Source organism: Nelusetta ayraudi, unplaced genomic scaffold, assembly GCF_046127955.1.
Source record: "Nelusetta ayraudi isolate G7.1 ecotype Tasmania unplaced genomic scaffold, CSIRO-AGI_Nayr_v1 ptg000031l, whole genome shotgun sequence".
Taxonomy (NCBI): Eukaryota; Metazoa; Chordata; class Actinopteri; order Tetraodontiformes; family Monacanthidae; genus Nelusetta; species Nelusetta ayraudi.
The window spans coordinates 2,773,493-2,794,784 of NW_027466081.1; the positions used below are offsets into that span (position 1 = coordinate 2,773,493).

The window sequence follows — 21,292 nt, forward strand, 5'->3', positions numbered from 1 at the left end:
GTAATGCGACAAATCCGACGGGAGCTATGGATTATTAAATCATCCATCTGAGCCCGCGCCTTCAGGTAAGTGCAAACTGGAAGCTTGCGAACCTCAAATGCGCATTTGCTTCGAAATGCACAAAAAGCGAAACAACTAATAAATTACTATGAGTGTGACGAAGAAACGCACAAAACGCGCAAGTTGCGCACGATGTGACCTGACCGATCGTTTATAATGACTCTGACAGAAAGTGCAACAACTTTCCGCACTCATTCGTGCCCAAATCTAATCTGGAGAAAATCCACATGGAACTCCGAACAGAAGGACCCCGGTAGAAATGGCACCCTGTCAGTGTTAGACATGATTATCCACTTGCGATTCCAGCGACTGCATTCAACTGAACGTTTCGATTGGTTGATAGAATCTCCATGAGTGCTGGCATACGGGACACCTTGCTGTGCTCTTGCTGGTGTTGGGTGACTGTGGCTCAGGAGGTAGAGCGGGTTGTCCAATGACTGAAAGGTTGGCGGTTCAAATCCCACTCCATCCGAGTCCGCCGTCGCGTCCTTGGGCAAGACACTTGAAATTGCTCCCAATGGGGCTAAGCAGTGCCTTGCATGGCAGCAGCCACCCGTTGGTGTATGAATGAATGGGTGAATGACAGGCCATTGTAAAGTGCTTTGGAGTAAGGTGCTGGAAAAGCGCTACATAAGTGCAGTCCATTTGGGTTGCCAGTGATTGACAGCTACATTCAGACACGCAGCAGAAAAAAAAAGTTGAATAGGTCTCAACTTCAGACAAAAGCCTCATATATATATATATATGTATATATATAGTCAGGACTTGCGAGCTGCTGGCGACGTTGCAAATGAAGCGACGGGTTTAATGCTGCTTTGCAATTATTAGAAATCCGTTTGGTCCATTTTGTGAAAGTATTTGTTTTCGCAGAGGCAAATGAATGATTAAATACGGATCTTTAGTCTCAGGTTTGTTTTTTGTTACTCGCTGCAGTTTTTCTTTTCTGTTATAAAACAGACCTCCAAAATAAGTCGGGCAGCATGACGGTACAGCGGTCACAGCGGTCACAGCAAGAAGGTCGTAGGTTCAATTCCCAAGACTGGGGGCTTTCTGAATGGAGTTTGCATGATCTCCATGTGTCTTTGTGGGTTGCTTCCTGGTCCTCTATTACCACGGTCTAAACGTAACCAGCAAATCGAACTGAGTGAGTCTGTCTTCCTTGTTAAGTCGCCTTGAGATAAACGGACAATGTGCAGGAGAAGCAGTGATAAGAAACAAACAGATTGGATGGATGATACAGTTCATTGGAACGACACCGAAGCTCAAGCTCACTCTGAAATGTGGTACAACATCAGTCCAATCACTACAGCTGAAACTTCCAGCTGTGACACACACATACATACACGGGCACAGTGTAATATGGTCAAGGCCCATATTGGTCCACACAAGGTACTTCCACTCTTCCATTCGCTGCAGTTACGGAGCCTCCAGTTTTTCCACGTTTGTGAGCATATGGTGTCAGAAGCGTCATCTCCACATCCAAGGAAACCAAACACTTTTAACATTTTTAAGCGTCTTGCATTGTTTTGATTTTTTTCTTTTGTATTTTTTGGCTTCTCTTCATCACAATACGGTGGCAGCGCTCGCTCTCCTCCATATGCTCGACAATGGAAGGCAAGGATACAAGGCTTGGCACGGAGACAGGCTCGCGGAAGAGCTAGCCAGTCATGAGGTAAATGGAAAAAAAAAAAAGAAGAAGCTGTAATTAACCCCCCCCCCATCATCGCCAGTAAGGCGCCGATATAACGCGGCGATAACCACAGTAAGATGGGCACGCTCCACTTGTCCAGACGTGGTTTTTCCAGTTGAACATTATTGCTGAGCACGTGACTGCGCCCGCTGACTTATAGAGAGCGATACAGTGCAGCAAGAATAATCGTGCTGGGGGAAACCACCCGGAACCTCCCTCAGGGACGTCCTTTTGCCACTTCCCATAATCCACTTGGCAAACCCGCTAAACTGAATTGATGTGAGAGGTAATAAATGGCAATCACTTTCATCAGAGTATTATTTAAATTATGGCTCTTTTTTTGGGGGGTTTGACAGACTCAACGTCTTCATCCTGTCTGGGTGTCCGGCATTAAAATCTCAGAGACATGACTCCCCCCCCCCAAACCGCCCCACAGGGCTTTGTGACTCCAGACTGCTTTATCCACGGGGGTCTCCGAGGCTTAACCCTGACGCCGCATCACTAATGATTGGGTCCGGGATATCGCCGGAAAAGGCGGTTCCCGCATTCCAAAAAAGAAAAAAAACGATTCCCCCCCCCCGGCCGTTTGGCCCTTCCGCGATTTATGTAATTCAATCACGGCGTGCACTGACCTCGTAGTCCACCTCCAGCGATTGGCCCTCTCCTTTGGTGTGGAAGTGCTGCGTGTGGGAGTCCACCGTCAGGTTGACCTGCCTGTTGAAGCGCTCGATGTGAACCGAGTGCCAGTGCTGGTCGTCCAGCAGGCTGCCCACCGTGACGGCAACGCGGCTGCCGCCGCCCCCGCCAAACCTCTGCCTGTTATCGTCTGCGGGAGGGGCAGAAGGGAAAAAAAGGGAGAAAAAAAAAAAACACATGAACAGAGCGCTCTCAGATGCTCCGCTGCCGGAGGTCCGGCAGAGGAAAAAAAAAACGACAAAAAAACAACAAAACGTGGACGATTCATTCCAGAGACAACAGAAAAAAAATAATCATAGCAGGAAATTTGCTCTTTGCACGCCTCGGGAAAGGCTCATTACTGAAAACGTGCGCTGGCAGGAGCGTCTTAGATCTTCCAGCGTCTCCTCACGGAAATCAATCGGCTGCACGTGCGAGTCTAAAGCCACCGCGGACACGAGACGACAAAGGGTGAGGCAATGGAGGAGGCACCCAGGTTGAGGTAGAGGTCCAGCCTCCCGCGGTGCAGCTCCAGGGTGATGTAGTCTCCCCGCTGGCCCTCGCCGTGCAGCAGGACGCCCTCGGCCTGGTGGCTCTTGAAGCGCAGCGAGATCACGTCCTTCAGCGTCGACATGGACTTCTGGTTGAACCGGTAGAGCAGCGAGCTCCTGCCGTCAAAGTCGGCCACGTAGGACTCTGGAAAGCAGACGAGGCAGACGGTATCGTAAGCTCACATGGTGTACTTTTGGCGGGCTTGACTTATGTCAGTATCCGTGATCTTAATCTCTTACTCTGACGTTTGCAAGCGTCTTAATTTCAAATGTCCCGGAAATTTAGTGTTGCTCAACTGACGTATATGAAGGTGACGTCATGCGTAAGTGTGATTCTGCGTGGATTCTCAAGCAGTGGTGTCATATTGATGGTATTATGAGCCACGTTTATCTAGGTAGGGCTGAGCATTGACGTCAATGGAGGCCTCGGTGTGAAATGCACCACCCGCCAATGGTTTATTCACGCTAGGAAGTAAGAAAAACATGTAGCCGACGACCGCGGCTGCAGGCGGGCCAACAAAAACAAAATAGAATGAAATGAAAAAGCAGTAGCGGGAGATAACAAGTCAACACATCCAGTAATAGCAAACTGCACAATTTGAGCCAACACGGGAGATCAATGCGCCGCACAATAAGAGCGCTGCATTGATTTACACTAACAGAACTATTCAAATTGGAACCGGGCTCCAAGCGGCCCCCGTTAGCACATAAATCTGATGCGAGATGGTTGCTGGGAGGCTTCGGAATGGCTGACATTCGTCTGCTCCCCTTCCATGGAAGAACAAATCTGCGGGCCGCATAAAAAAATAATAGCAAAGAATTGTTGTGCGAGATAAAAAAAATCAACAACGGGGATAAATAAAGACTTATTTAGAATAAAAAAAAAAAAGAACATACAGAGAAAACACAAAGCGGCAGACAATGCAGCCAACCAAATAAAGCTTTGCAAGCAGCGCTTGTTTTTTGATTTGTTTTTTGTTTTTTTTGTTGGTGGGTCTTTTTTTCCCGGGGGGCAACATCACCGGTGGCAACAATAATTAAATTCCATTTAACACGAAATAATAAGAGATTTAGCATTAGCGCTATCAAAACAATCAAATAATTAAAAACGTAATTAGGTAGCGGTGGGATCCGGCGCCGCTCTCAGCCTCGGCGGGAGACAAATAACTTGCGCAGGTTAATCGCTCTCCCTGAAGTCTGCCATGAGACGCGCAGCCCCCGTTAATCACCGCTTGAAAAGCGGCCCGACTCGGTGTCGCCTCGCAGCGGCTGAGGGAGCACCCGGCTGATGCACGCAGTCAGTCACTGGAAGCCGTCCAGGTGGAAAAAAAAAGAAAAGGAGTTGAGACTGTAACCCTCCTTCGGAACTTTCTCGGGTTTAATTAAAAAGCTGCAAAGGAAGAGGGGAGCGAGGCGGCGAAAGGTTGCGGATAACAACAAATGAGATACAAGAGGAGGCATCAGTGGAATATTTCGGTACACAATGGAAGTCGTGCCTCCAGATTTTTTTGTTCTTTTTTGTTCCGCAGCGGCGGTGATTCAGATCACGGCCGGGAGGATTTGAGGAGGGTTTAGCCGTGGCGGAGACGTCGGCAGAACGGAGGATCACTCGGAATTTAACACGCGTGTTCCAATCAGGTGTTTTCATCAGTCGTGGTTCTGATATATCTCTGACACAATGGAGGCCCATGGGTTGCTTGTTACCAGACTCGGGGACTCGGGACTCAGTGATTATGCATTGGAGGAAGCGCAAAACACACACAGAACTGCGTCATGTTTGGAGATATTCTGACATACTGCACTTAGGCACGTAGCCGTGGTACAGACAGCTTGCTGAAGTTCAAGGCGAGCATCAGAACAAAAAGGATCCCTTGCAATATCAAACCCAAACTGGCAACATTACTGGCCAGTGGTGGTTTATTTTGAGACAGTGGCTTTTTGCACGGATGACCGATACAACATAGTATGTCAGTGAGCAAGCTAGCGATTGCTACTTTTGTATTCATTAGCTAGCCAAAGCATTAGCGTCTGTTTTAGTTTCAGCTCCAACAGTCCTACAACCAAGGAATGCTGTATTTCTTAACACACAACATTTCCAGCCTTGAAGCAGTAGCTCTTTGTAAACATGCAGACTCAAGTGCCAAATGAAGAGTGGCCCCTGAGTGTATTTTTTTTTTGTTGCATGAAGAGGTTTGCTTTTTTTTTTTTCATGTTTGCTCACAACTGTGCATGCAGGCCACATTGTGGGTTAAATGGAAGCCCTTTTGGGTTTCTTTTGGAATGAGTCCAAGCAAAGCCTGATTCTTTCTTCTGAGGCAAAGACTTTACTCAGCATCTGTGCATCTCCACAGAAATAACTGCATGTCTCAGTGACCGCGGTGTTGGCGAGTAATCTATTACTCAGTAATCCACGACTGTAATTAAACTACTTTTTTTTAGTAATGGAGTAATGTAACAGGATTACTGTGGCAAAACTGGTAATTATATGGTAATGACATTATCAAGTAACGATTGCGTTACTTTTATGAAATATTCTGCAAGCTAGGAATGTCTTAATATCCAGAAAATGTCTGAAATTTAGAGAATCAACCAAAAGCAATGACGTTGCAGATTGACGATGCAGCCGTGCATGCAACGTCAATGATATGCTACGATGCACCTACACAAGCATGGCGGCACTATTTTGATTTCATCAAAGAATATTGTGGTGCATTGCACATTATGTGCAGGAAACAAGACGCTCTCAACTGTTACTCTATCTTTTTTGAGCTAAAGTCATTAGTAATTAGTAATTGATTACTTATGGAGCAAAGTAGATAAAGAAGTAATTAGATTACTTTTTCAAAGAGTAATCAGTAATCAGTAGTTGGATTACTTTTAAGGAGTAATCCCAACAACACTGTCAGAAGATTTCCCAACGGAGCAGATCGAGGAGAGAAGTTCTTAAATACACCGCGCAGGTTTGTGTTGCGCTCCCCTTCCACCCTCACGGACCGCGGGGATGAGGACACACTGCACTTGATACTGGCTGATGTATGCTGATTTGGAATGAAAAGGTTGCACATTGAGCCAAATCGTCAGATTGATTTTTTTCTCCCAGCAGACGACTACAAAAATTCCCCCTCCTGCATCACATAAACACAGAAAAAGACAAAATAAATAAATGAATAAAGGGATCAAGCAAAAAAAAGAAAAAAGAAATGCTCATAGCGTGCGTGGGCAATGTTGGTCTGCGCCAAGTACAAATCGGGCTCAATGCTCAAGACACAACCGGCAAGGAAATTCACCGATGTCGTCTCCCCGATAAGACACGCCGAAGTCGGGTATTATAAATAGCGACTTTAATGCGGTCCGAGTGCCAATTAAGATGAAGGTTGATCGTAATCAAATAATTGTGCCGGGGAGCGGTGTCACCTCCGTATCATCCCCCCTTCACGAGAGACTTTCCCGGAGAGATGATTGTGCGGCGGCGGGCCGATTGTGTTTCCCTCTGTCTGATTCAGCAGATCAGTGGTGTGATTCTCATCCGGACTCCTGGAGTCCTTTCGGGTATTTTTTTTATTTATTTTTTTTTTTTTTCAGTCGGTTGGCTGCGTAAAGTGTAAATGCATGAGTCCATATCGCTACGGACATATATTTATATATATATTTACTGAGTAATGCTGGAGCGGGAAGAGACATTAGCTTTATACCTGCCCATCGGACGTTAATACACTGTGGCACCGCGCGCGGGTTTGGCATTATAAAAGTGATCACCGTGGGATATTCTGGCCTGGATTCACAGTGCATTAATTCACTGGCTCATGCAGTTAGTGCCGCTCCACAATGTGTGGGAGACCGAGTCCCCATTACATGTACTTTATTGAGGATAGCTCCGGATATAGATGGCGCCGTGTCTGTGGCACCGCATTTCTTCCGCCGCGCAACCGCAGAGCTCCGGCTCGTCTGCCGGTGGGGGGGGTCGGGAAGGCGATTGTTTTTTTACGATTGCATCTCGGAGAGGTGAAGCACGAGGGAGGGGGAAACAGTAGAAAATAAAAGTCGCGGCGATATCTTAGGGAAGGACGCCACGGCTGGAGTTAAGGGGCAAACCAAAGGGAAGGAGACGGGACGTGACACTAAAACACCCGCTGACGTTTGTTCCTTTCTGTAAGCCCACGGATCCAGGGTGGGTCGCAGCGGGCATCATCGCCGACTGGTAACTTAGGAAACATGGCATTTGTTGCACCTTCTCCAAATGTTGCCACCTTTGAGCCACTTTATCTCGACTATTAAGAAAACATATATATATGTATATATATATATATATATATATATATATATATACATATATATAGAACCTAAGAGGATTAGAACATTTAAAATTTCAAGATTTAAAGTTGAAATTTTGATGAATTAAATTTTAAGTTTCGATGTTCTGAATAGTCAAAATTTTGACTTTAAAGTCAAAATGTTGTGATTAAAGATGAAAGGCTCTGTTTCCGTTCTATTCTAGACGATTGTGTTGGTCGCTGAGGCTTCTGGTGAAAACCACAGCAAGACACGAAGCTCCTGCAGAGAGCTTTTCCATGATTTCAACTTCATTCGTGAAACTTCGACTTTAAATCAAAACAGAATTGCTCTCTAGATTTTCGCAATGATATGACTTCGAAGGTTGTAGGCTGCGTCGAAATTTCTTCTTAAGTGTCGGCTTCAGAAATGTGACCATAGTCTTCCCCAAACGCAGATTTTTTTTTTATTTATTTATTTATTTTTTCTTAGGAAGGGGTAGCCAGCGCCCCTTATTTCCAAACTGCGGCTGCCCAAAATGGACACTGTCAACTTTTCTGCTTTGTTGGAGATTCAGTGGGTCTGTGTGAAAATGAAGTGCTGTGTGGGCGGCCATCATTTCCCATTCATTTCCAACGAGACTCCCTGCCTCCTGTTGTGGCAGGTTTGCCACAGGAATTGCAAAATAAAAAATAAAAAAATACAAAAACAAAAAAGCAAAACGACAACAACAAAATGTACTGCCACAATTTGAGCCTGCTGCCTCTCAACTAAAACTAAAGTAAATCTACTACTGCTGTCAACGTTAACATGGTAAGGTATATTGAGGTTGATTGAACCAGGGAAAAAAAATACTGGATAGATGCCTGTCGGTGAAGCGGCAGTAGGTGGTTTGCTGAATTATGAGTAGTTTGTAGGTAGTTTGAGTTCTGGCAACAGAAGGCGGCCCTCTCTTTTTGTTATAGTTAGCGTAATTTTAGCATGTTAGCATGTACTGCTCGTCCTTCAGAAGTTCAGTGGCGAGCGCGAAGCCTCTTTTTATTTCAGATTACGCGCTGTGCTCAGCTGCGCCCTCAGGTGGTGAGAATCTTGTATTCCCACCTACGATATTTTTGTCACCTTTTGAAGGATTGCTATTTTCCAATCCTTTCAAAAATGAAGTTTGTGTCAAACGTGCGTCATCATTTTGTTTTCTCAAATACTCCCTGAGGCTCGGACGTTTATCTAAATAAATAATCTGTTTGAACTAATCACCTTTTCAATGTATTTGTTTCTTCAGAAATAACACCACAACAATTTACCAAATTTCCTGTGACTGTGATTAACTTCATTGCTGGCACTAACATATATGTTAACGTGTGTGATGAAAACAAATCCTGTTTGAAATGGTTACCACACAGAGTAGCTCTGCTTTTCTTGCCTCTTCGGCTGCATAACCTCACCATCACCTATTTATGTGTTTATATTCATTTTTGAAAAATATAACAGAGAACTTAATATCTTGGCAGACACTGTTTTGTGTCGTGTGCGATCAGTTAATAAAAGTCTCTTTGAAAAGGAAAGGTTTACCCTCAGCACTTCCTGCCCCAGAGGGTTTTTACTTAGCATAAAATTGTGCATTTAGCTTCAGAAAAAGCACACACGGTCAGGGCTAAGTTCCTGTCCGCCCCGTCCTCTTTCATGCTAGCCACTCCCCTTCCGTACCTTCAGATGATTCCACTTGCCAACCCCTTCACGTGCGCCACCTATTTTTCCCGTTGGAGAAAATGACTCGGCGCACAAAGGTGTTTTCATACTTTCCGTGTTTAAGCCTGTCATCCTCAGATAATGAAGTATTTATAATGTGGGGGAAGTTGGTGCGTTTGGCCGAGACGGGGGAGATAATGGCCGCGCGGTGCAAAAAGACAGCCGAGCAAACTGGATAATGAATTTGGTATTAATTGGCCGGGGCGCGCGGGTTCGGTTGCCAGATTCCCTCGTATCAGTGGCAGTAATGAAAACAGCTGAGGCCACTTCGGGCCCGCGTCGGGTGCATTTGGAGTATTTGAGTGTCACCGCAAATGTCGCCGCTGAGGCGGAAATTGCGGTGTTCAAACGGCTTCAAAACGGAAGGTCGGTCGGGTCTTCACTTGTATTCGCATCTTCGGCTCCGGGGGGAGTTTTGCCCCTTACTCGGGATGAAATGGACATCGCGATCTGTTTTCACCGCGAAGGGGGAAACAAATGAAAAGGTTCCAGGTGGAGAAACCAAAGAGGAAACCAAAGAATCCAAATCAATATTTACATTTAAAAGAACAATAAAAGCCAGTATGTTGAAGAAACATGTTTGTCTGAAAGAGAGCTTTGGAGGAAAGCTATTTTATTTCATTATTATTGTTATCATTATTGTTATTATTAGGAATATTTTGATATTTATTGTGTTGTTATGGATGTTATTTTTTTTTTTTAGCACGGCAGGTAATATCCGAATATTCTTCTTTCTGCTCCCTTTCCGTCAGGAGTTGGAAATATTTGAGTTAATTATGACTTAATTGTCATTGTACTGTTATAACTAAAGGAATTAACTGAAATGAATAAATACATAAATAAATAAATGCTCCATGGTTTGAATTCCACTGTTAAAAAAAACATACAGTCCCTCTTGGTGTAGCCACGGTGCCGCTGTTAATCATGTGACCTCAACCTGCTCTGACAACTCGCAGCTGGTCCGATCTGTCTCTAACTAATCTTCATGGCGTCGCGCGTGTATGTTTCACACTCCAGCCGTCGCCACCGTCAAGTGCGAAAGAGCGGCGTCAGGCGGGGGGGCAGCGGGGAAACCATCCTACAATTAACTCGGACCAATCCGTCCCCTGGGGGGAGGTCGTTCAACTCACTGTAGGAGCAGCCGTACACCTCCAGCCGCAGGCCCATCCAACCGCTGGGGTTCCAGTCGAGGGGGACGAAGTGCAGGAAGCGCGTTCTCACCGGGTGGGACAGCCTGTTCTGGACCACGGCCTCCGAATTGATGTTCCCGACGAATCTCTGCAGGAGCACAAGGGAGGGGGGGATAAACACGGTGCTTTGGTTGAAAAAAAAAAAAAAAAAAAAGAGAAAAAAAAAAGGGAAACATAAAGAAAAAACCACAGAGGGAAGAAAACGGTCTCGCGTGGCGTCTTGAGTTGTATTAATTTTGCACAAGAGAAATGAGAACCCACACACACACACACAGACACACACACTGTTTCCTTAGCTGCACATTTGAAATATAAGCAGAATAAAAACTCCTTGAATATCGCAGATACCAACAGTGTGCTGACAAAGCAAAGCCAAGGGCAACGTCTTTTTTCCTCCCCTCCTATCTTTGCACATTACTATTTGATCTAAAGTGATAAGAATCTTTGTGCGCTGTAGAAATATGAGAATATCCGTTCCAACGAGACCATGTGGTGGGAAAAAAAAAAAAAAAAAAAAAAAAAATCACCAGTGAGGCAGCCTGGGGGCAGAAGAAGAAGAGGAGGAGGAGGAGGAGGGGGAGGAAGGTGGGGCGCCGGGCTCCTGCTTCTCTGTGTTTTCGACGGCTGGAAAGCCTTCAGAGTGCACCGGCGGAGGTGTCATTATTCTTCCTCCTCGTCCCCCCCCCCCGCACTGTCAACCCCTCCCCCGCCCCGCCGCGCACAAAGACAAAGCCGCGGGACATAAACGCGGGGAGATGGAGACGGACGCGGAGACAAACAGCCCGGCGTCTCCGGTGACTGATTGCCAACTTCTTCAGAACTGATTCCAGCCCCTGTTTTGACACATCCAATCGATAAGTTGCACCCGGAAGAATGGAGAACTAAAAAAAAAATATATATATATATGGATCGTGGACGACGGAGCTCTCAGCCGCCCAGTTTATTTATTTATCTATATTTATTTACTTTGTTACCGGCCCGGTCAGAGGCCGATGCCTCCGCTGGAATGAGGACCGTTCGGGTTGCGGTTCCCAGCGCCGACAAAGCCTCCGTTATTTAAACAACATTTGAACCGGGAAGTTCAAGGAAAACGTCGAAAGCGTCGAAGGCTCCGCTCGTGACCTTGTTACTCTCCGGCTTTGCACCGGCGGAGGAGGAGGCGTCTGACAGTCTCCAGCGTGCATCTGCCAGAGAGAGAGGCACCGCTCATTTGCTCGTTAACGCTAATAACTAATCACACGCGCGGCGCATCCCAGACACCGTGGACACGGCGGAGCCACTCGCCGCCGAAGTTCAAAGCAGAGATTAGTGCTGGAAAAAAAAACGTTTGATTAATTCAGATTTTCATCAACTGGGACGCTCACACTGCCGCAACTGCGGGACACAGAATTATATCGAACGTGGACAATTGGCACCCCGTACATTTTTTTTTTTTTTTTTTTAGTGTCACTGTTACGTTTGTCAATTATTATAATGGTTTTGTTAATGAACGCAACCACCAGCAATAGGAGCCATGGAAGGAAATATTTCACGCAGGCACCTAGTGGCAGCTGTAGCTTCAGCAGGGTCCTGATGCCACTGAATGTAGCAAGTGCAGCTAAAAAGTTTTTATGTTTATTTAAAATGGACGACGATACATCCAACATTGCCACAGAAAAGGGAAAATGTGATGTATATAAGACATCTAGCTTGAGCTAATTTGCAGTCTTTGTCCCTGGTCAGGCTTTTAAAACACTTACTTTGTTTGTGATTTACTGAAGAAACTAATTTAAAAATTTTCAATTAAAAAAAACATATCATTGCAGTTGTTGTTTGCAAAAATATAAACATGATTTAAATTTAGATGCTGTTATGTTGACAATGACTTAGGAAATTAATGTTTCATATTTCTGCTGCTGCTTGAGCCAATGCTTGACTTTCACAGCAAACCTCCTTAGTTCAGTTTGGGATTCAATTTCCGATGGTGGGGACTCTGCACTGAGAGGGATGATTGGCCAAATGTTGTCCTGCATCTTTGGAATTTGACTGTTCTGCTCAGTTGTGCTCCTTGTCATTGTCCTAGAGTTGCCAAAGAACACAACCGAGCATCAAAGGTGAGTGACAGTGAAAGAAAAGTGTCCATATGGTAAATGGCCACTGGATTGCACTTTGATAGGATTTTCCAGCTCCTTCACAGTGCCCCAAAGCCCTCATTCACCCATTCACACACACACTCATACATACCAATGGGTGGTTGCTGCCATGCTGCCAGCCCCATCGGGAGCAATTTAGGCTTCAGCGTAATAGGAAAATGTGGCATTCATATTGATTCATCGTTGTTTGTTTGTTGTACCACTTTGCGCAAATAGTGAACTGAAGCGTGCTTGATAGCTGAGATGGCCAACAGGTGTGAATGAGAATGAGCTGCATACGCATGAGACCGTTCTATAGATGACAGTCAACGTATTAGTCGCCTGCAGGGTGCAGCCACAGGGCCAATGCTGGTGTGTGCGCGTATCATAGATCGCAACACAACCAATTCCGGTGTTTACGTGCAGACGATGATCCCCCAGATGAGAAAATATCCAGTGAGCGGCAAGTTTTGTGTGGAAAAATGCCTTTTGTTGATGTCACGGGTCAGAATGCGCAGACTGGTTAGAGACCGTGGGAAGGTCAATCAGGTCAGCTGATGCCTCCTGCCAGGGTCGTTAAAAGCAGGTGTGAAACTCCTGCTTCTCCAGCAGCTGTGCCTCGTTGTGCTCGTTAAACGATTTTTGTCTTACGAGGTCTCAGCGTCTTAGTTTTTACTCCACCATCTGAACCGTGAGCTCCAAGATCTCATGTTGGTACCGCTGGTGCCAACCCATTATCATTATTATTATTATTAATAATAAATATAATAAGTAATAATGAGAGTTTTTTTTTTTTAATCAAGTAGGCAAAGGTTGTTGGTCAGAAGGAGGAAAAATATAAAAGGTAATCAAGAAGTGCTTGAAAAAAATAATCCTTTTATTAGCAGATCTGCTTCTGAAGGATGTCGGGTCAGAATGTCAGTCGATACACGCTACTTCACTTCAAACTACAAACCCCAGCCAGTCGGGTGAATTTCACATTTCACAAACCTCTCTGCTATTTTTTTTTTCCCCTTCTTCTTTGTGTGCCTTGTTCTGTCTAAAATGATGAAATATTTGGGTCAAACTGTGATACAGTTTCACAGTATAATTTCTAGGTCTGAGCATATTGAGGCTTTTGTTTCCACCTGGAGTCATAGCTGCGACAAGAACAGACGTAACATCAAGTGATTAAGAAAAAAACACATTAACGCAAACATCGTCCGAAACATGTTCTCCTAATAGTAGATGCAGGTGAGATCCGACTCGCTGGACACTTGAAAATGTTGCCTCGCTGCAAATTGCCAACGTCGATGGGAAAAACAGGCAGGCATTTGCCGCATGGCTGCGTCGTCAAAACGTTTCCCCGCTGCGGAGGTGCGCTAGCTGTTGCCCCTCTGGTGTGTTTTTGTGAAAACAACTCGCGGAAGTCTGCCTCTCACTTCGGTCACGGCCATTAACCCTCCCGACTTTCTGCCGGACTCCCAGCTGAACACGTTGGAAAACCTAATGAACCAAATGAAACTCCGGGGCTGCCGCGGCACCATCATTCTAAACTATCCATTAGCTAACAACACGTCAGCGCAACTCATTAGCATTCAGCAGCAGGCGGGTAGCCCCGGACCAGTCGCACCGCTGGGGCTGCTGCGCACCGACGTGACGTCTGTTTTTCCCCCCTTCTGTTTTTTTTTCCACGTACTTCGGAAAAACAAAACCACACAAAAAAAAATAAAAATCCCTAACAAACAGAACATGCCCCGTGATCCCCCTGGGAGACGCAGTCAAGATCCCAACAAATGCCTGAAGGTGAGCATGATTTCGTCAAAGGTCCGGAGGAGTCCACGTCACCCCTTATCCACATAAACAGACCTAAACCCCACAATGACTTCATTATTTCTATTTATGTTTCTGTCGCTACAAACCCACCCAACCCAAGCCAACCCACCCCCCCACTTCCCATTCATTAAGACTCTTTACTCTTCCTCTCCAGTGATGAGCTCCCCGGAGTCTGATTTCCTTTTCCGCTGGATACAGGCGCAGGCACATACGTTTATTTTAATCAGTTCACTGGGGGATAAATCCCGCTGCCGGCTATGAAGACGATACAGTATGCACAAAAAAGGTCATTGGCCAGTTAAACAGCCTGAGGGAGTGCAAAGAGGACGGAGTAGCGGGAAGGGGGATTGGGGAGGGATATCGTGACCTTGGCATGAGTAGGAAAACCGGAATCCCCCAATGGCCAGACGCTCGACGAGAGGTCACCTGACCAGAATTAACAAAAGTCTTGTGACGTCAATGTGAACACTGTCTGCTGTTGTGTCATATTCTCTGGCAATACCGACCAGCCTGAGCTGGCTCGTGGCATAGGCCATAGATGCAGTCACCTTGTGCACCACCTGCTGGAGGGAGTGCTAGCCCTAAAATAATGATAATTTTCAGTTAACACATACTACCGACCACTAAATGCTATGAAGCCCAATTCTGAGAATAAGTAGCCAATGACAACAGTTGGGGAGGCCAGAGGAACGATCTGGTGTGTTTTTCTTACGCGTTTGGATCAAGTTTGACCCTTGCTTTGGTCAATAACTAAATATTGGTCATTTGGTAGTTATGATCCCACATCAGGCTGCCTCTGATGCAACTCTCTGAAGAGCCAATGTGAAAGAGCGGCGTGAGAAACCAACGACGACCTTTAACACCCTCGTTACCGTTCATATTCTCTTCCCGCTTTATCGTTTTCTGCCATGCACGATGAGCAGGGTTGCCAGGTCTGAGAGGCGAAAACAGCCCAAGCAATCACTGGAATTATAAATAGCGCCCTCATGAATCTGACCTAGGGCACCGAAAGGGCCAGAACCGCCTCTGCTTCCACCAATGATCCGTCTCCATCCTTCAGTCAACTCATCAGAAATGGGAAAAGCCCATCATTTACGCCTTCTGCCTGCTCCACTTTTCAGAAAGTGTGTGACAAGACACACAATTCTTCAAGTTTTGATCTTAAGTTGACTGTTTCTGTGTCATGGTTAGCTAATATGTACCTCTCCCAGCTTCGTTGTGACCAGACGCTGCGTCGGCGGCCGCACCTTGTTGAGGTCCTTGTTAACATGGCTCCGACATACACCCTTAGTGTGGGATCGTGGGCTGGACAAATTGGACTGGATTGGACTCCACCCACTGAAACTGCATCTCTTTTTTGTCTCTTTTCCAACATCTAAAACTGGGAAGTTAAAACCCAGGTTTTTTTTTTTAGCGGGAGGCTGCAAATAGAGGGCTAATAGGGCTGTAATATTAGCTGTTTGAAATGTATGGACTCCTCTAATTGATCAATCAATTATTCATTGACATGGAGCTGCACTGCCGTAGTCAGGATGCAAGTGAAGACCTGAAACAGGTCGTGTTTCGTTTTCTTGTCCGAGTCAAATGGGATCCTTTTGTTGTGAGCCAGGCTCGTCTCGTTATCAAAAAGACTCACAGCCCCGGCTGTAGCATCAGGGAGCTTTGCTAGCGACGACGCAGTGAGCTCGACCGCCGCGCATTGATCTGCTTATCTGTCTGCCACGCTGTTGTTTTACGGGCTTCCACGTCCCCTGTTAATCATTGTGCTTTCTGAACTGGAGTGCGGTCCGGCCGACGCGGAGCAGAAAAGAAACAAGTAAGTGGGTGAGATTTATTCAGCGTGGTGTCTCTCGTGGAGCAAGGCCACGGAGCGCTCCGGGAGGGTAAACACTGCGAGAGGAACGCTCGTAAAAAGGGAAATAATAAAGCAAGACAAGATAATGAAAAAGTCATGAAATTATAAACGCCAACGTGACACAAAGGCAGTCGGGGTGAGTTAAGGAGTAGCTGTTTTTTTTTAAAGTTTTTTTTAAAGCATCCACAGGGGTCAGACGCAATAAATGGTGTGGCACTAGGCTAGGCACTATGGAGCTTCACGTGTCGTCACTCGCCTGTCCAATCAGTGGCCTGCACAATAGTACCAAGTGCTACCACCTAATGGGAAACTGAGCTGAGTAGAGCCAAGTAAGTGCTAGTGGAAAAGTACGGAGGTGTATAACTGCCATACTAGAAAGAAAAGGGATTTGTATCACGTAACGATGTGAAAGTTTTGCGTTTATACGTGATATTTTCAAGTTTTTTCATGAAACTATCACGTTATTTTGTAAAAGTTTATCTATCTATCACATTATCTCATGATATTAAAAGGTCGGTATCATGTAATTACGAGAAAAGTTTTGAATCGTGCAAATGAGTCATAGTGCTTCACTTATGGCTCGTTTAGTTTAGTTTAGAATAAGGAGCAGCCTGGAAACCAGTGGCAACCTTCGGCACCCATGTCACCCGGGTTTCCATTCACATTCTCTTCCTGCCTCGCTGAATGCCGCCAGACGGGATGACCGGGGTTGCCAGGTTGCAAAACCAAGAGGCGTAACCGACCAAAACAATCGTGCCAGACCAAGCCAGCTGCCAACAGAGTCAAATCAGATCACGCCAGTGCTCAAAATACGTTCTCGCAAAACCATTTGCATTAGTCCTAAATGTCAACAGCATTGCCACTGTTTGTAAAGACGTATTATAAGCTAAACTTCCCCATCAGCACTAAATATTTTTATCTGTTTTTTCCCAGTACAGTGATGGCCCCTGGAACCATAACAGTCTTATGTAACTGTATATTATGAGGGAAAGAAAATAGCAGTGCTCTGCATTTGCTGCAGCTACTATGTACTGATGATTTCAACTCACTCACATCAATGTACTTACAGTAAATACATCTAAAATAGACTCTATTACTATGTGCACTTTTCTTTATCATGTGGAGGTCAGCACTGAGTCAGTGCGAGTGTGAGACAGTGGGATTGTGGGTGTGTGTGTGTGTGTGTGTGGGAGTGTGTGTCGCACTGGTGCATTGGCAAATCATCGCTGTTGGAGTTGTGCCAGGTCATGGCCTGAAGTGAATTAATTTGACAGGAATTAACACATAATTTGATTTAGAAGTGATAAAGAATTTTGGACACAGCAACGTCCCAAAGGTGGCCAAATGCTTGGAGCTTGGAGGAAAAAAAAAAAACAAAAAATAAAAAATAAAAAATCAGACCTGGCTGTCGTGGGCAGCTGACGACAGTGATCTCCCGCCATATTTGTTTTCCTGCCGAAGTCGCAGTTGGTCGCGTGAGAATATGTGACAGACGTCTGTGGAATGGTTGCAGTGAACGGCAGGTGGGCGTCCCGTCTTCTGCATGAATCATCTGGTTTGTGCATCTTAGGGGAATTATACTGTTGCAAACATTTTAGCAATTTTAGGGAAAGCACTTCGAGATACTGGACTCCAAGGGTTGGTCCAGCAGTTTTGGGCCCAATGACTGAGACACACTCACACTGTGCAATTGGGTAAACAACTGCAGTTCCGTTCACTTGGCTAAGTGTTAGCGCTCCGTACCTCAACTTTCTGGGTCCTGGCATGTTTGTTGAATGTTAAGGGAGTGGTGAGCATTTGTGCTTCAGCATGAGATGGAACAACTGGCCCTGTTGTGAGTGAACGCTGGAAAATCAGTTAGTGTATTAGTACCAGTACCCTCTGGTGCCTTCATAACTACCAGGCCCAAACCATCGTCCTTTGTCAGATTCTTCTTAATGTCCCTGTGCAGCTTTAGTGCCGATGGGATGTGCAGTGTCAGCAAAATGTACTGTGATTGGTTACAATTGCAAGCAACCCTCTTGAAAATGTAACAGTAGTGCAACTATTTCAATTACTTTATAAAAGTAATATAACTGATTACATTGGATTACATTTTGATTACTTTTCTAAATTTTGAATGAATGTTCTCAACTGTTCAGACCTGACAATGAGAAGCTTAAAGCAGTACTCAAAACACATAGAGACGATTCAGTTGGCAGTCGAGTGGTAGGGGGCGCTGCAACTCTGAACTTGAAAAGGGAACCAATCAGAAGCATCAGAATAGGGTCAAAATTTGGTCTGTGAAGGGAAAACCAGTGCACGAGAAAAACATGCGCAGTCACTAAAGTGAAATTACGAAACATAAAGCTCTGCCTTCTTTGTAAAAAAAAAAATTAAAAAAAATGGTCAGGTGTCATTAAAATTGTAATAATGAATAATTAGCAATAATCAGCAGTAGCGTCATTTAATTACACTATTACTCTTACTACACTTCAATAAATGTATTTTTTTTCCAGGAATGCAACTGATGACAATAATCTTTAGTTTGTAACTAAACTGCATAACGCCAATACATATCACTGGTTACTCCCCAACACTAATGTGTGACCTCCCTTTGCGGGACCTCCAGCACCGCAGTGTGTTTTCTTGCTCTCAGGAGCTGTTTGTGTAGCTTAACCACCCTGTTAGCGCGGCCAACCCGCGGCTCCCTCGCTCGCAGGGTGCTTCACTGCAGCGAGGCGGCAGAGACAGTGCCGGCGGACCGTGCGAGGGCCTCCTGTAGGTGAGAACAAGAGCCCTTAAAAGGAATCCTAATGCGAAGCCAATGTACTGTAAATAAGAGATGACGGGCGTTACGCGAGTCATCGTGCTGTAACTGGTCAGCAGCCTTGCAGCGGCGTTCTGGCCCATTTGCAGGCGGGCCATTAGTCCTGCAGATATTTTGGTCATAAACAGAATGATCGAGGAGCCTCGACGTGGCGCCGGCCTTGCATGAAAACGCGCGGGCGGGGCGCGCCGAGTCCTGTCCAAGTTCAACCTATCTCGTCTCAGCACTCGTCGCGCTGCTGCGTTGCAAAGCGGGCAAAATTAGCCGCAATGACGCAGCTAAGAGAGAAAAAAAGGAAGGAAGAAAGAAAAAAAAAAAAGAAAAGATCAGCGGTGGTTACAGGACGCAGAATCCCCACTAATAAATAACCAAGATATAACTTGTCGCGACACCAATTAGCTCCGGGGAAACTTGTTCTGGTGCCTGACAAACTGTCTCCACCGGCAAATAAACACACAGCAGAAGGCGCCGGACTGCAGACTCCAGAAATAAACGCAGAGAGGTGATTTTTTTCTTATTTTTAATTAAACCCGCGGAAAAAAAACTGAAACAAGTGGTGGGGAAAAAAAGCAGCGAGTTGGACAGAAGGAAGAAACAATGAACTTTAGCCATTGACGTAAAAGTTCAGCTTGTTTCTGCTTTTCGCGGGCAGCGGCGGCTTTATGTCTGACTGGACGCCGAGTCCTAAAATCGGACGAGGAAGACGTAGGCAGGCTCATTGATTTTGCACTGAGCCGTGCGGCGGAGCTGATAATGTCTGCATCTGCTGCACAGACTGCTGGTAAATGTGGTTTGCATATTGTTGTCGTTTTTTTTTCGCCACGGGGGGGGGAGGGGGGGGGGACACGAAACCGACATTGATTTTGGAGCCTTGAGAAACCTTGGCTGTACTTTCCGCTCGCGCTCACTCATCGAAAAGAAGAACAAATCCAGCGCCCCTGTTTTTTCCATACGTTCGCAAACAAGTAGTTTGACGGTTTCCGTGGCAACGCCGACTGACGCTGTTGTTTTTCGGTGACGCCGGAAGGACCGTTGACCTTTCGAGACGGGTTTTCTTTTTTTTTATATATATATATATATATTTTTTTTTTATATAAAAATGCTAATCTTCCCATTGTGCTAACGTGGCCGGGTCCTTAGCTCGGATCGCCCGAGAGCCGCTGGCCATTTCCAGCCTGCCGCTCCCGCCTCATTAGTCCCCGCCGAGGTTCAGCTCTCTGGCAGCCAGCCGTTACCTTTGAGCTCCACTTGTTAAAAATGCAGGGAGGACGCGAGTTGCCATCAACGGGGTCTCGGCGAGCGCGCCGGCGAGTCAGCCGGCTCGGGATCGCGCCGCGTTAGCCGCGGCCGACTAATTGGCTGCCATTCATCCTCAAGAATAAATAAATAAACAAGTAACTGGAAACATCTGGGGGTCCGGCGTTGGGTGGGGTGGGGGAGGGGTTGCCAGCGAGGCTCCGTTATTTATCCCACATCAGTCGACGCCCACGGTTGCGCGACGTCGCAGTTAACGCTTGCCAGGATCCTGACAGTGGCGCCCACGCTGGCTGGTGTGGTGCCTTTTGAGTGCCGCATGATTTTAAATGTTGGAAATATCGTCGTCGTCTCCGTGCCCCTCCCCCACCCGCCGCCACCCTGCCTGCCGTCGCTCCGCTAGTATCTCCGGGCCGACTTGACATCTCGTCTCTCACAGGGGGACTCGGAGCTTGTGGCAACATTTCTTTTTTTAACGAACCCATCACTGGCTCACCAGCGTCTGTGTCTGTGCTTTATTTGAGACGCGTGTGGGACTTTAAAAAAAAAAAAAAAAAAAAAATCAAAAAATCAAAAGAAGAGATCAGAAAAATACTGTGTTGAGAGCAGAGGAAAAAGCTGCAGACCTATTGGTAAGTTGATCACGACTGTAAACCCCCAAGTCATGTACACAGAAAATTGCACATTAGGGTCTGGAGCTTACAAAAGCGTATTGCTGCCATACTAAGAGAAAAAAAAGGGATCGGTACAACATAATTATGTGAGAGTTTCACATAAACGTGACAATATTTAAGCTAATGTGTGTAAATGTTCACATTTTTACATGACATGATCACGTTGTCTCATAAAAGGCTCAGCCGCGAGTTCTTGCTAATAACAATTTTCACGTCATTTCATGCTAACCAATCGGAACTAAAATGAAACAAGGCAAGCAAAGGCACACTACGCTGGACTGCACTTACATCTGCACCTCCAAGTGTTCCTGCATAGGTCCCACTGAGGTCCGAATCAATGAGTTCAGGATATCAGCCTTGCTTGTGCCTCATTTTGTTTGGTTTCAATTTGTTATCATGTAATAATATAGAAATTGTCTTGTAAAATTGTGTATTTTTCCACGTCATTGTGTGATAGTCTTTCTATCTATCTATCTATCTATCTATCTTTTAGTATGGCGGCAACACACTTCTGTCGGAGCTTACTGAATCCAAGATGTAGTAAACTTTAATGCTGCAAAAAAAAAAAATGATAATAAAATTGACGATGATGA

At 45.7% G+C, this 21,292-nt stretch overlaps 1 protein-coding gene across 2 annotated transcripts in view; it reads right to left on the reverse strand.

Annotated features, from left to right (window-relative positions):
* Window positions 1–21,292, reverse strand: part of cntnap5a (contactin associated protein family member 5a) — a 146,062-nt gene that overhangs the window by 93,160 nt on the left and 31,610 nt on the right. For both annotated transcript variants that reach the window (XM_076030853.1, XM_076030854.1), the window contains exons 4-6: window positions 10,122–10,269; window positions 2,918–3,121; window positions 2,383–2,576 (exon numbers count right to left, since the gene is read on the reverse strand). In XM_076030853.1, coding sequence (XP_075886968.1) covers window positions 2,383–2,576; window positions 2,918–3,121; window positions 10,122–10,269 — 546 coding nt within the window. The remainder of the gene's footprint in view (window positions 1–2,382; window positions 2,577–2,917; window positions 3,122–10,121; window positions 10,270–21,292) is intronic.